Genomic DNA, 16386 nt, shown 5'->3' on the forward strand with positions numbered 1-16386 from the left:
AGTATGAGACATTGTCTTCCCATTACCTTTTATTCATTCTCTGTCTCCAGAATCGCAGAAAAAGCTCTGTGTGAGAATGAGTCAGTGTTCTCCCTCCCTAATAATCATGATTAATGGAGAGTTTGTCTCTCAAAGAAAGTGGCTGGGAATTAGATCTTTCACAATGAATTACATTCATGCTTTATCAGTCCTACAATCTGCATAACGTGCTGTTTTATAAAAAAAAAAGAAGAAAACTGGGCATGTTTTTCATTCTTTTCCTATTAAGGTGGCCTTGGGAGAATTCATTTGTCCTTTTAGTCAGCCTGTAAACAGCAGTCAGCTCAGTGCTGGTCAAAAACCCCTTGACTATAAAGCTGGGTACACATGCAGTGAATTTTGGCCAATTTAACAGCACCCTATTCCTTCAGCAGAAGTTGTTCCTTTTGGCAAAGGTTGATCTAATCATATTGGAAAAACTTTGGCCGAACGGCGCTTGCTGGTTGCTTTCGGAATGCAATAGAAGCAGTGGGATGGACAAATCTATTTTTTTTTTTTTTTTTTTCAACCTACAGGTTGCATGAAATTAATAGACCCATGTGTGCCCTACTTAATACTGCTTAATTCGGACATCAAAGTTTCAAATAAAGAGAACAGATCATTTAAGAGCTAAAGATAATTATGAGGATCATAAATCGGTTATGTTTAAGTGAAACGTATATAACATTTGCACCCTGTAGCTTTGTGCTAATGATACCATATTCCAGTGTAATTAAACCACTTTTCTGCATGTGATTTGTCCTTTTGAGGTATAGGGGCAAGGACTGTTTTGAGGTGTGATGGGGTCATTCTAGTTCCGCAACAGTATCCAAGTTTGTCTAAAAAAAGAAAACTAGAGAATCCCAACATGTCATAGACTAGGCAATCAAACGCTGTCTATAAGTTCTGTGTCACTGTCGCCCAGAAGAAGGGACCCTGCGTGGCCCCGTAACGTTGGCTGTTTGACGCATGTGCCGATTGAATAAAAAGTGCTTTACTTCTTGCACATATCGAGTGCTGGTGACTTCTATTATGGACTGTGTGTGTACATAAAAATATAAAATATGATTTTAGTTATGGAAAGCTTTTCTCTGGAATCCATTTTTAAAGTAGATTTCAAGGTATGTATCCTTTGCTTGCATCTCTTTCCAGATTTATTTTTTATACATACTTTTAAGGCCTTATCCATATTCTGCATTGCGTTATTGTGCTTTATAATTTTTATTATATGCTTGTGGGAAACCTGACTAGCAAGATGGTTTTCCCAGGTTCCCAGGAATGCTTAAATAGATAAACATCATATCCCTTTTGGGTGTGTTCAACTCCCTGGAGCAGCAAAATTATGAGTACAATGGTCTGTATGGTATTTGCCCAAACAGGTTATTGCTCTAGTGCTGGATTTTCAGTTTTATTAAGTTTCCTCTACTTCCCAGTAACAAAAAGGAAAGCTCCATAGTTCCCATGTGTTGGTAAAATCATACAGAAACGATTTCAATGCTGTAAACAATAAATGTTCTGCGCCAATACTGACTCTAAAGGTGATCAGGCACTAAGAATACACCCAATAAAAGTGTATAAACAATTAAACTATATTTAAAATGTGCCGAGGTGGAGAACAAAAACGTATGTAAAACGTAAATGTGTACAAATAGGTGATTCCTCCTAATAAAAATGACATCATAATGTGCATAAAAAACGAATGTACAATGCGTGATGTAAATAAAGATCGTATGATGTGACAGTAGATCCCTCCAATTCATGGATCAAGATAATAAATTCATCTATAAAAGCTCCAAAACGTGAAGTAAGTCTATACTCCGATACGGTGATAACCGTTCACTTCTTCCTTTACCAATTCACCCCGTGCGCCACACCACATAGAGGGGTGCTCACCTTGTCGTTTTGACCCAGATAAGAGGTCAAACCAGGCAATTCCATTTTTAACCAGGGGAGGGGACCCTTGGCTCCGATCTTAGTATGCAGACTTAACGTTTTGACCCAAATAAACGGTCAACCCTGCAAATCACTTCTTAGGGGAAGGAACCCTCGGCTACGCTCCGTATAAGCTTCAATATGTGGTGATGTCACAAAGTTTGCAATACCCCAGAAGATAAAAAATATACCATAGCACGTACCATCCAAAAACAGCTACTTGCATAAAAACATGCGTTTCTCAGCATGGAATAAATGGCAAAAAACCTCCCACGGGAAACGCTCACAGGAAATCCAAAGACTGCAGCCGTTCAATAATCCCGGTCAGTGTCCAGGGTTCCCAGGAATGCCTATATAGATAAACATCATTGGTGTGCAACTCCCTGAAGCAGCTAAATGACGACATTCGTCTGTATGGTATTTGCCCAAACAGGCTATTGCTCTAGTGCTGGACTTTTAGTTTTATTAAGCATTTCCTCTACTTCCCAGTACGAAATGGGAAAGATCCATAGTATCCAGGTGTTTGGTAAAATGATACGAAAACTATTTCAATGCTTTTACTGTTCAAGTTTTCTTTACCTGACTAAGGCATTGGTGTGTGTTCTGGCATTTGAAAAGATTTCCCTCCTTCACAGGGGGTCTTCATGTGGATTAAAGACTGTGGGGTCTACACTGTTGGACATTGCAGTGGTTGTACTGGGAGCAGATTAAGTAAGAGACGTACTGCATGGAAACTCTTTGCTAAAACTGTGGGGACTACACAGGCACAGAATTTGATTTGTGGAACATTTGCTGAGTGTTTGTGAAATAAAAATGGATTTTCGGGTCTAGAATCTCGCTTCTGTTTTGTGATCTTTTGACAATACAATTTTCAGTTGTGTGGAAATGATTACCATCACGTTCACCAAGTTTGTGACCCTGATGTCATGACATCACCAGGTCAAATTTCACATCTGTGTTTTTTTTGTTCAACAGATAAAACATATTCAGATCATGGTAGGCTGGTTTTAACACACAAACTATCAGGATATGGTGTGGATAGCCTCCAACTGTAGGATCATTTTGGTTCAGGAAATTAGATCAAAGCCCAATTGCGATTTGGTTAGAAGTGAAAATCAATATAAACACATTGGGTGTACTGAAATAAGGTTATAGTCTTAATGAAGGAGCCACTGCTATCTGTATGGAAGTGTGCGCATTGCTGATTAGAGAACTGTAGCTCTAACTCAGTGGAGGGCATGCCTGACCTCCTATAGAGAAACCACTGCTTCCAGACTGAAAGTGTAATGCTGGAACACTGACATTATAAGAGTAAGACCTTTACTATTTTTCAGTCCTTTTTTCTATTTTTTCTTTTTCGTAAACTAAAATTGGGCTTTAATATCCAAAGTTAACAAAGGATGTAAGATTGTAGGCATTACCAGGGGGGTGGCCAGCTGGCATTAACGTGGCTGATGGGATGTGAGAAGCTTTGCCAACCATAAATAAAAACAGTACAGCAATATAGCTGTTAAATAAACATATATATTTTCTGATCTGACAGTTGGTCACTACATCAGTACCACTTTATGCAAAAATCCAAATAATTAGCAGTGGATTTCTTTTTTGTATGACTGGTGAATCCACAGTTTGGTTTCCATGTTTAAAGGCAATGTGACTTTAAGATAAAATGACATCTGTGATCTGTGGTGAATTAGGAGTAGGAGAACTGGGTCTTGTTTCTGAACATTTTAGTCTTCATCTGTTCTAAAGAAAGCTGCCGCTGTCTTTAATTTGCTGTTGTGTATGTTGAACTTTTTGCATGTATAAATAATGCAGTGTTTCTAAGAGAGGATATGTAACCTAGTTACTCAGCCTAATGTTTTACAAACCGTGTATATGGTGTAATTTAAAACCCTGTATAGTGGCTGAATGTTTCATCGATCAATGGGATGATTCGCAATGGATTGTGCATTAAAGACCTTGGAAAGACAGCTATCTGGGGCTGATGTCTTACTTAGAAATATCATACTTGGTGGTTTGACCAATGATGTATGTCCATTTTAGCTGGCTATCACTGTGTCCGCTATCGGGTCAACCATTTCTTCTGGTGGTTTAAATTAGGCTGCTAAGGTTGAATATACTAAAGCATGCACTCATGCAGTATCTTATGCACTATTAAGCACAGTAATACCTTGGTTTTCGAGAATAATTTGTTCTGGAAGCATGCTTGTAAGCGAATTTCCCCATAGGAAATAATGGAAACTCAGATGATTCGTTCCACAACCCAAAAATATTCATCTAAAAATTATTACAATACTGTACTGTGATATAATACAAAATATAAAGAAAATCAAACCAATTACAGGTACCTTCGTGGCTGGTGTGATGGAGACAAGAGGAGGATTATTGTGTACGACTTTCATGATCACGAACAGAATCACTGCTATCTCTTGTGTCAATGGAATCTTTTTCATTTCGTGAAACCTAAACCAAGAATCTATCCAATGACACTTGCTGTTGCCTCCTTTTGAGGATTTTGTGGAAATGTGACATTGCATTGTCCTTTAAACAGATTCATCGTTTGCACTACTACAACCTTATTCGGGTTGTGCTAATCTACAAAATGTTGCGGTCTCCCACATTTTACACATCTCCCTAATCTTATTTGAAGTGATCGGCGTCACGTCCTGCTCGTATTGCAAGACATTGCTCGTATATCAAGGCAAGATTTTTCAGAAATGTTTGCTTGTCTTGCGGAACACTCGCAAACCAAGTTACTTGTAAACCAAGGTATTACTGTAGTCTTATCAGTTCACTAAAAGTTTTTTCACATGAATCAGTATTTTGAATGTAAAAGTTACATTTATACATTTTATTGCACTAGTTTTTAGGGATGCACCGCTATATCGGCAGCAAATGGCACTTTTGGATAAATGCCGAAAGTGCCATTTTTCTGCCGATACATCGGCGCATCTGTGATTTCTTTCCTCCCTGCTGGGCGCTGCTCTGTGTCCCAGCGGGGAGGAGAGAACGTGACAGCTGGCCGAGCACTGCGGGACGAGAGCGCTGTGATCGGCCGGTGTCTCTCCTCCCAATCTGCTCAGCCGGCTATCACAGTGCGGCAGAGCAGTGTGGGGGTGGAGACGACGCTGTCACAGGAGGCTTGGCTCTCCTCTCGCACCGCTCACTCAGCCTCCTGTGACTGTGTGTGTCAGGAGAGCAGGCTACAAACACTCAGCGATCAGTGATTGCTGAGTGTTTGTAGATAATTGAGGATATGGTATAGTTAATATATCTTCAATTATGAATGAATGGGAGTGATCTATATCACCTCCTGTTCATTCATAATTGTGGTTATATTAAACATACTATATTCTCAAGTTATGAATGAACATTAACACTCAGTATAGAGGATTCCGGTTCATTGATAACAGGGGCTGCAGAAAAAGATTGAGGACTGTATTCTCAATCTCTTTTTCTATTTTAAAAGGGAAATATCAGGGGTCTGTTTAGACCCCTAATATTTCCCCAAAGCCTCTAAAAGTGTGTGTGTGTGTGTATATATATATTTAATAAAAAAATGAATAAATATAAAAAAATGTAAAAGTTTATAAAAAATAAAATATTTAAAAAAAACATTTTTTGTATCTGTTTCGGCCTGACAATTTTTTCGGTTTTTAAATTTCTATTTCGCTGCACCTCCCACTAGTTTTTGCTCCTTACATGAGCAATGTAAGGGCGAACAAATGTTTGGTATATACTTTCTTAGCATGCATATTTCCCATGTTTTGCCTCATTCATGCAGCAGTGGGTTCACAGAATGTTAAAATCTTAGCTTGTACTGACATAAGAAAGTGTGTGTGTGTGTGTGTGTATTAGATGGATAGAAAGAGATTATATGCAGTATGATTATAATGCAGTACGGACAACTGTTTATGCAGGATCTAAGGTTTGCATTGCGATATGAGAATTTTAAATATCAGTATTGCATGACTATAAAATAATGAACACAGTTAAAATAACTTGTACAACCTAATTGACCCCCAAGTGTGCTACACAAATGCATAACCATAGACAACCACTAAGGTGGACATAGGATATCATCGATGGTTCCCTTTTTAGACTGCCCAATTGTCGTCAGTATATTTAGTATTGTACTAGTACCTTCCAGTGTCGGTTTAAACTGTTGATGCTTTATGTACTTAAAAGGACGTTCTATGGATTTTTTATTTTTCATGTAACAAATAAGCATTCAATAATGGGTTCTTCCATAACTTATTTGCAAAGGATGCTGAACTTTCTTAGAAGAAAGCCCAGCAGTGCCATTACATTTGTTGGTAGTTGTGTGTAACGAAGATATCCAGTCTCTACTTGGAGAGAGAAAGAGGGGAGGTTGTCCCTAATGAGTCTTTTCAAGCCTGTTTTAGCAGAACAGCAGTAACATAGGCACTTGGGATTTTTTTTCTTTCTCTGTAACATCAGTTTGGGAATATTACTTGCATAATACATTGATGGTTGTCCTTTTCACTGCTGTATAGATATACAAGTAATTATGCTTTTACAACAGGTATACAACAAGCAGAATATGAGCACACACCCTCATTTTTCTCCTTCGTTTACTAGGAATGTGAGTTCAGATGGTGCAGAAGCTCGTAGGAGGCTGCGGGAGTGTGATGGGCTGGTGGATGCTTTACTACATGCATTACAATCTGCTGTTAGTAAAAAGGACACGGACAACAAGGTGAGCTGTTCCACATGATGGTATAGAGTGGGATAGTATAGTGCATTTTTAGAGGGCATATTTTGGGTTGTTACTGTAGTGTTTTCTAAGAGAAATATGGGGGGCTGCCATTTCTAACCTGTCCCTTTTTTTTTTGTGCCTTTTAATACTTCCTGCTGATTTACCGACCTGGATTAGGTATGCAGGTCGGGGAAGGCAGAGGAATGTCATGTGTGTACTTTTTTCTGTGTTAGTGTCTCTTAAAGGCTAATTCCAGCTTTTTGTGGCCATGTTTCATGTTATACCCATATTTAGGGTGTGACATAAAACCATGGTCACTGTCCCCAATTTCCTCCACTTGCCTAAATCATGGGGTTCTTCCCACCACAACATCCTGTGTATTTGTTTCTAATTTGGCACAGCTATACTTTGCTTCACCCACATAGACACATCATCATTCAGATTGATTCACAGATCTGTGAAAATAGAAAATTCAAGGTCATTCTGCCACCATGGCAAAGGGACTCCTAGATCTTAATGGCGCAGAAGTGTGGTGACATCACATTTGTAGTCCATTGATTGCTTTCTCCAGCCCCATAACTGAAGTTCCATACCTCCTATATGGACCTGGAACTGGAGAAAGGGCCTACAGGAGCTTGTGCATTGCACCTGTGATCAATGCATTCCAAACCAATTTTTTACAAAAGGTGGAATGTTTTCCTTTATAAGCATTTGCAGCAACAGTCCTAACATGACAGCTAGGCAACTAGATTAGCAAAATATGAAGTCCGTAATGCCAGCTGCAACTGTGTTTCTCTGAAAACATAGGTTCTTTTTAATCCCTTTAACTTTTCTTTGCTTCACAGTCACTCAACATCAGGTGAAGCCTCCCTGTGTAAGCTTATGAGTTGTTTAAGTTGTAGTTTACTGCTCTGGATTACCCCCCATGTGACAATGCTGGTGCTTGGTGATGGCCCCAGCAAAGTCATATGGAGTAAACCATATTCTCCATAAACTTAAGTACTGGGTATCATAATCCAAAGAAAAGCCGCACGCCGCCTGTTCACCATCCACGTAGTTCATTCTACCCAACAACCAATATGGTAAAAATCCCTGCCTAGTGGCTGCCCATCTCTGAAGTGTTCCACCCTTACGGGCTTGGTCATAGAGAGCCCACAAGTTTAACACGTGTCAGAGGTGATTAGCCACCGGGCAGGAATTTTTAACATGTTGGTTGTTGGATAGAATGAACTACATTGATGGTGAACAGACTGTGTGCGGCTTATCTTTGGATTATGATACCCAGCACTTCAGTTTATGGAGGAGAAAATGCTTTACTTCATATGACTATGCTGGGGCCATCACCAAGCACCTGCATTGTCACATGGGTGGTCCAGAGCAGTACACTACAACTTAAACTCATAGCTTACACAGGGAGGCTTCTCCTGATTTTGAGTGACTGTGAAGCAAAGAAAAGTTAAAGGGATTAAAGAGAACCTATGTTGTCAGAGAAACACACAGCTGCAGTTGCCATTACGGACTTCATATTTTGCTAAATCTAGTTGCCTAGCTGTCAGGTTAGGCCGGTTGCTGCAATGCTTATAATGAACGAGATTTGTAGATTCGCCCTTAGAGGCTGGGCAGATAATACGTTACAATCATTCTTCATCACTGCTTAGTAACTGCTGAGATAAGGTATCGGAAACACAGGGTGTTGACTGATTTCAATGAGTCAGCTGACACAAGTCAAGTTTTATAACAAAGCGTTATTGTTTACACAGAAAAACCATGGGATGTTCTTAAGACAGTTAGCTTAAAAACCTTTTGACTTTAATATCACGCTTTTTCAAATCCTGATGAAATCACTTACAATGGACCCTGCTTGTTGATTAAAACTTTTAGCTTCATGCAGAATCCGCTGGTCCCCTGAGCACTGGTCCTGCCTTCCTGTTTTAGAGCGACTCCTTTCTCAGAGTGCTATGCAGTCACCCTTGTGTGTACTAATAAGCTGTATGTGTGTCTCCACAAACACACAGCAAATCAAGCTACTCCCCTTCCCCCTGCTCCCCTCTCCTCCCTTCTCCAAGCTAGCAGATGAACAGTTACTGAAGTGATCTTGTACTGGACAGGAAGTTCAGGGAAGCCGAGCTGTGAGACTTCGTAGCAGTTGTTGTAAGTGTTTGCTCAGCAAAGCATTGCTTTACTTTTTTGCCCAAAGTAGATTTGTTTGCTCTGGATTCATTATTGAAAAAAGTTTGCGAGTTTAATACTACTTTAACATTGCTATAGTAGTAAAATGGGTGAATTTGTCCCATAGAAGTTCATATTGAGCCATGAAAACAATCCACCACAAATCTGTATTACTCACCTGATCCTTTATGGTCAGTGCTCACCTCTCTCCCCTCCCCTCCACTGCAGCAGCTATGGAATGTCCCACGGCGGTCTCATGTCTAATGCTGTTCAATTGACCTGCATAAGATATGATGTCAGCGGTCCTTAGACTGCCAGAGTTCAGGGGTGAAGAGGCTGCGGGGACCAGTTCAACAGCCTGAGGAGAGCTGGGGAGATCGAAGATCAGGTGATTAATACAGCTATATATGTGCCCCCTAGACAAAACGGGCATTTAACCTTTGCATTGCAGGGGTAGCTCCACTGCAAAAGTAAGTTGTTGGGGGTTTTTGTTTACCCCGGAGTGCTTCTAAGCGCTTTGAATGAACATATCTATACCAATGTACCAGGCAGTAAAGTATTACATATTTCTGGTGGTTTTAATGCGATAGATTGCAGTTCAAAGTCACATAGGGCTTATTAATGTAACTAGATACTTGTATGTATTGCCTGTAGTCATAGGCCCTAAGGGTAAGTGAGGCACAAAGTGTGTGGACTAAACTGTGTTGCCTATTGAGATTTTACCTCGCTTCACTTATAGCAAGTATATAAGGTCTTGTTTCCCTTTTGCTTTCAGTCTGTGGAAAACTGTGTGTGCATCATGCGTAACCTTTCTTACCACGTCCACAAAGAGGTTCCGGGAGCAGACAGATTCCATGACTTAGACAGCACATTGCAGAGTGGGATTGGCGGGCAGCAAAAGAAAAAGAAAGACGATGCTGGCTGCTTTGGAGGCAAAAAAGCTAAAGGTAACTTGGCTATAACAGTGTAAGTGGTCTTCATGCGTTCTGGCAAAAATCACCATTTTAAACACCTGAGCCTCTGTTCCCAAACTCAGAACACACACAATACTGTCATTTTGGTGCATGATTTGCTAACTTACTTTTTTCCGATTTCATTAAAGGTTCTATTGCAAGTATCTGCAGACTTTGCCATGTACATGTTCTATTTTCAAATTTTGCAGTATGTTGTATGTAAACGTCAGTTCAAAGATAATCACTTGGGATTTCACTCTTGCAAATATCACAAGCTGCTGTCTGGCATTAACAGTGAGTTTTCATGAGCTCTTTGTTGAGGAGAGCAGGAAAAGGAGATCAATTTATAAGGCATAGAGGCGTTCAATAGTTAAAGTATATCTAAAGCCAAAACAATTTTTTCTTCTCATTTTGAACAGACTGGGGGAGGGTTAAGACCACTGTCTGTTGTGGGGTTTTTTGGGGGGGTTTTTTTTCTTCCTTTTGGGTATCAGTCGGGAGATTTCACTGGACTTTGTCCTTTTTGATTCAACAGGAAGGGAGAGCATATCTTTCCAATGTTAGGAAAATCCCCCTCTGAGACAGTTGTCACAGAAAACGGTGTCCCAATTGGAAGATTTCCCTTCTATTCTTGTTCTGGTGGCAACTTTAAAATTTTGGCTTTACTCTGTTCATTCCTGGTGGCATTTAGTGAGGGTGAATCTCCCTAAAAGGGCAAACAGACAGCAATATAAACCTGATGGGAGAAGAACATCACAGATAATGATATACAGAATACAAAAATACTACTGTCAATGATAACGTGGTAATGCAAGAATATTAAGCATGGTCTCTTACGGCACCATCTGGCCACTGCATGTGCTGTGATTTTCTAGGTGGTGGAAGTCTACAACTGCCTACCACCACAGAATGGGTGTGTGAAATAGATGCAGGTAAAGAACTTGAAGGACTAGTGACCTAGTAGGGCGACAAATATGACCAATACTACATGACATGGGCACAGTGGGACCACTTTCGGAATTGTCCAACACTGGCGTTGATCTTCTGTCAACCCCCCCCTTCTTTTCTTTTTCCCCCGTCTCTTTTATTTTTTTCCCTCCTATGCAAAGTGCCTTTTATTCTTTCTGTGCATTCTTGTGGCACCAGTCATATCTGAATCCAAAAATGTGGGCTATGACAACACTACTGGACACAAGTGTCTGCTAGTTAGTCTCTGTGCTCAATTGGATGTTGAAACATGTTGGCTTGCTGCTTCAGTGAACCCAACGCATGTATGGTGCGATCTCTATGTCCATGTTTTGAATGCTAACTGCTTTTTGTACTCTGTTTTCAGACTCTGCTTTTTCTGCTATTGTTGCTGTATTCCATTTATACTTTCAGATGATGTGATAAAAGTTTGTTTTCTATTCACTTTTATGCAAAACGAATAAAACTGATTGAATATATATATTTAAAAAAACCTGATGGGAGTTCTAACCCCTCACCACTTTATCCAAGTTTTAAAAAATTATTTTGGCTTTAGTTATACTTTTAAATGTTAATGCCATGCAGAAATAGAACAATCTCATATAAATGTGGTATTCTTGTTATCTACCTGTTTTTTGATTCAAAAATTATCATACGTTAACTAATGAATACATTGTAAAAATAACCCATGCAGCTTTGTGAATTGACATTTTTGTTTAGTGGAGTCTCCTACTGTGCAAATGAATTGTCAGTCAGTGGGAATGCTTGTTCAGTCATTATGTGCAGGCTTGTCTCCGGACCAAAAAAAACCCCTCCGCTGTGTCACTTTACAATGCATATTTATGCTTGTATACATGTGTATCTTACTGTACATTTCAGACTGTTTAGGCATGCTCAGTTATTATACAGAAGGGAGTTTTTCAACAGCAAGGATTTAGTCACAGAAACTTCGGAGTTGATAATGATCTATTAGCTCACAAGGTAAACGGAGGTGCTCGCTGCCTCTTTTGTCTACCACCCACCCCTAGCTTGTTATCACCAAAACTTGGGCAAAGTCTGGCTTGCTCAGGCTTGCTGTGATTGTGTTTGTAGAGGCTACATTCCAGCTACATTCCTTGTCATGCTCTGTCGCATGTGTGTTATGGCTCCTGGTGTCCATCTGCAGGCCTTGCCCCATTACTACAAATGACAAAATATTCAGTACTGTCTGTATAACTGTGCCAGTGGGACAATGGAAATGGGCAGGTATAGTTGTGTCTAATAATGGAAGGCACAGGCAGGCTAGCAATGTGATTTATTGGCTGAAGTACCATTGCTGCTTTTATTTATTTTTTTGTTACATGCATCTTTTTATATTGTTTTAGCAAAAAGAGAATTGTTACATGGTTCTGCAATAATCTTTAAGGGCTTGTTCACACCAAGCGCCTTCCAGGAGCAGAGCAGTTACAGACCGGATTAAAACTGCATCCAATGTATTCCAATGGTATTTTGGGCTCTAGTTCACACCGCAGCGTTCAGTTCCAGAGCATGTAAAAAAAACTGCAGCAAGCCCTATTTTACCTGCTCTGGAACGCATTCAAGCGCCCAGAACGCATCAAAAAGGCGGCACAACCCACTGCACTGTGTGTGCAGAAACCCGTGCAGATCTGGTCTGCATTTGGTGTGAACAAGCCCTATAACAGCACAGCAAAACCAAGTGACTTGATGGAAGGAAATCATCTATTAGTTTAGTGTAGACTAATGCGTGTGGGTTTGGTTGTTGGCTACTGTCCAGCAATTTCTCTCTGCTGTTTTTGGTTTAAAGAATGAAAACGGTAATACATAAATTTCAGTTGTGAATGTCAGAATGCTTGCGTGTGTTGAGCTGTCTATGGAATGTTTCACAAAACCTACTTCAGGAGCATTCTGTAATCGCAGGCTGTCTGTGTACTTATATCAGCAGTGCATAAATAATAGTAGTTAATTTTTTTATTGTATTTTTAACTTTGTGTATAGCTGAGAAAAGTTAGAACCGCTCTGTATTTACGATCACTGTCTGGGTCTTTGCTGTGGATTTTAGCTGACTGGCACAGGAATTGAAGAGAAATCTCCCAACAGGGCTGCAGACAGCAGTAAAAACTCCCCAATCTACTAGAAGACTAAATGTTATTTTCATATATCGCCTCACTTTCTGTTTCTATGACCACAAGGGAGAGTAATCGTCCCCAGTAAGAACACAAGAAGCAGCAATAAAAAAATGACGGTGGAGGATTTATAGCTTTCCCTCCTCTACCCAGATACAAAAAGCATTTTTGGCATTTTACCACTGTATACATCTTCTATCCTTGTGAAAAGTATTCTTGTGATCTTTTTCCTTTTAAGCCCTTTTGATTTGCAAGCCCTGCAGCTATAGGCTTGTAGATGAGAGTCATCAGAGCAATGTGATTGCCGGTCACATTTTCACACAGTAGCCTGGCCTCTTTTTCAAGGCAGTTCTTCTTTTTTTTTTTTTTTTTTTAAAGGAAACTCTGGGATATTATGGAGCCTTCCATTAAAGGAGAATTATGAGGTGAGTGATTTTCACTCAGCCTCATAATCTGAGCCAACCTGTGACAATGAAACTGTCACAGATCGGCTCAGTAGATCGGGAATGAGCGAACACATACCGTCGCTCGCTCACTTCTCGATCTATCCCTGCAGAGAGCCGTGACTGTCACTCATGGCTCCCTGCAGGGATTCCCCATCCCCTCCCCTGTCCGATCCTCCAGCGCTGACTGGCGGAACGGACAGGGGAAGGGGCAGGCACAGCTGGCTCTGGGTAGACAGAGCCGGCTGTCAATCCCGCAGCTGGGTGGATCTCGACAGCAATGTCTGGATCCGTTCCGGCTGCGGCGTCTCAATATACCGCAAGCTGTAGCTCGCGGTATACTGAGCTTTGGGTCACGGGAGGACGCTAGTTTGTGTTCTCCCATGACGCTTAGGAGAACTATGGGGAAAAGCCCTGAACCCATAGTTCTCCTTTTAACCATCCTTTTGCGAATGCTGGTTCCTTGGCTGCGATGCTGAGGCTTTAGCTTCGGTGCTGTCTGAGCCACTGACCTGGAACAGGTATAGGCATTAATAACTTTGTTCACTTTTCTGAAACTCATTTACAGCTTGCTTGTTCCAGACTGTTGCTCAAAAGTACTATTCAGCCAACCAGGAAACTTGTATTTTCATAAGATGGCTAGCAGTGGCAGCCCCCTTACTTCTCTCATGACCTAGTCACTTTAACTATTGTGTCAGGGACAAGTGAACCTTGCAACTAACATGCATTGTCTGCTTTTTAAGTGTGCTCCCTTCCCCATTGCTGAAATGCTGAATAAAACTTGAAAGAACACACCTTTTTGAAGGAAAAAGTAATTCCATGTACTTGCCTTTCCATCTGCTCATGATTGCAACACCAAGGCAAGGGTGATATCATTCTCCTTCCATGGAGATCCAGGAGAATGTAGGGTAGCCCAAATCTTGTTTAGAAGATGATATTGCACTCTTCTGCAACGGTTTCTTGTGAGATTTGAAGAAATCGTAATTTTCCGGGATTTTGTCATCAGTCATCCCCTGCACTACAGATGCCAGGGCATAGATGAGAATATTATCTACCTTTTTTTGTTCCCCCGACTGCTGTCTTTCTAGTTTTATTTAGTGTTTTAGGCGGGGGAGGGGGGCACATTCAAGAAGTGGACCTTCATGGAGTCCAAGTTCTGCTTTTTCAGTTAGTTGCATGCAATAGCCTTTTGGTGTAGGCTTTGCATATCTGAAGGCAACCATGTACTTAAAATGTGCATAATTTAACTATGGTGTCAGTGCTTTTCCCCATAGTTCTCCTAAGGGTAACGGGAGGACACAACTTGCGTCCTCCCGTCACCCAAACCTCAGTATACTGAGATACCGCAGACGGAACGGGTCCCGACAATTCTGTCTGAATCCACCCAGCTGCGTGAGTGACAGCTGGCTCTGCCTATCTAGAGGCAGAGCCAGCTGTACCCGCCCCCTCCCGCATCCGTTTTGCCAGTCAGCGCTGGAGGATCGGACAGGGAAGGGGGGAATCCCTGCAGGGAGCCGTGAGTGACAATCACGACTCATAGATCGAGAAGTGAACGAGCAACAGTATGTGTTCGCTCACTTCCCGATCTATTGAGCCGACCTGTGACAGTTTCATTGTCACAGGTCGGCTCAGATTGCAATCATTTTCCCACATGCAGCCACTAATGTAGATGGCACTCTACTGTAAAATGGGAGCTGATATAAACATCAGTGCAGAGATGCAGCACAGTGATCTCCAGTGTTCCAGATTTGTGTTTTTTCAAATATTACGCACAATTTGCCACTAATGAACCGAATAGGGGAGTGGAGTTGTTCAAATTTTGGGAAAAACATCTGTCCGGATAGGGAACCTCTCTGTTTAATAATTTAAGTCTTATAGGTTTTTTTGTTAAATAGCTCTCGATAAGGGAATAGATTTTAGTCCTTATGTGAAACATTGATGTACATCTACACCTAAATCCTCATCTAGTAACATTTCAGAATGAAAAACTGCTACTCCAACATGGCCTTGCATAAAGAACATGTATGTATGGAACCTGTCCTGGCTTTAGCATGAACTGAATTTTCTCTTTTGCTGACATTGTATACATAGCGGTATCTTGAACTGATTGAGTAAGCCATGCATGCCAGCCACAGCACAGTTTATGAAGGTTTTTTTATCAGTCAAACATTCTCTTTAGATGAGCTGCTTTGGTCAGGACCTTAGTTTTATGCATTCTGCAGTATAGTAAACCTTTTGCTATGTGCCGCAGTAGTTGAAGGCCTCTGGTGTACAGTCTACAGATTTACAGATCTGCATTGTTGTGATTCATCTGCCTTCTTTTCTCTGTCCCTCCTGTAATTCACCTTTCTTCTCTTGCTTTCCTGCTTATTAGAGGAGTGGTTTAACCAAGGTGAGTCTGCACCTTCTTCTGCTTTACCCTTCCTTCACCCTTCATGTTTATGTTTTTATAGATAAGATTCTGCTTTGTTCCCCAGGTCCACTTGATTACAGAGCAAGTTATTTAATGCCTTTTTGTTTTGTTCTGTTATTCCCCATAATAGCAGTTTTTTATGTATGTAGGAAGATCTTTTTGTTTCTACTAACCTAATTTATTGTTCCAAGTGACGAGCCTGCACAGACACAGGCGTCGCCAAAATTTAGCTGTCTCAAAAGCTTGTTGTGGAACCTGGCTAGGAAAGAACTCACACTTCCTATTATAACATTCATACAACCATGAATTGAAATGGTCATGGCCTCTAGGGCTCATATGCATGGACTCCATTTTGTGTGATCACTCATTGCAGTCACTGGTGAATCTCTCTCAGCCCACCATAATATAATCAGCTACACTGTGCAAATGTGTATATATAATGCTAAATATCTGGAAAAGTAGAGATAGGCATGTTTTATATACATGGCTGCAAAACTAATCTGTAGCACACGCACAAAATATTTTAATGTTGGATGGGCCTTGTGTAAAAAAAAAAAAAATCCTTTCCTGTGGCATTGAAGTATATAAGAACATCTGCCGCACTCATTGTAATAGAGTTAAGTCCCAGCCTTGTTTTCCTTCTCGT

The 16386-nt window shown here is 40.7% G+C and overlaps 1 protein-coding gene across 3 annotated transcripts in view; it reads left to right on the top strand.

Annotated features, from left to right (window-relative positions):
• The window catches only part of ARVCF (armadillo repeat gene deleted in velocardiofacial syndrome), a 269995-nt gene that overhangs the window by 201999 nt on the left and 51610 nt on the right, over nt 1-16386 (top strand). For all 3 annotated transcript variants that reach the window (XM_018556965.1, XM_018556966.1, XM_018556967.1), the window contains 3 exons: nt 6556-6673; nt 9618-9789; nt 15702-15719. In XM_018556965.1, coding sequence (XP_018412467.1) covers nt 6556-6673; nt 9618-9789; nt 15702-15719 — 308 coding nt within the window. The remainder of the gene's footprint in view (nt 1-6555; nt 6674-9617; nt 9790-15701; nt 15720-16386) is intronic.

The sequence above is a fragment of the Nanorana parkeri genome, unplaced genomic scaffold (genome assembly GCF_000935625.1).
Source record: "Nanorana parkeri isolate BGI_ZX_2015 unplaced genomic scaffold, ASM93562v1 scaffold260, whole genome shotgun sequence".
In the NCBI taxonomy this organism is placed as follows: Eukaryota; Metazoa; Chordata; class Amphibia; order Anura; family Dicroglossidae; genus Nanorana; species Nanorana parkeri.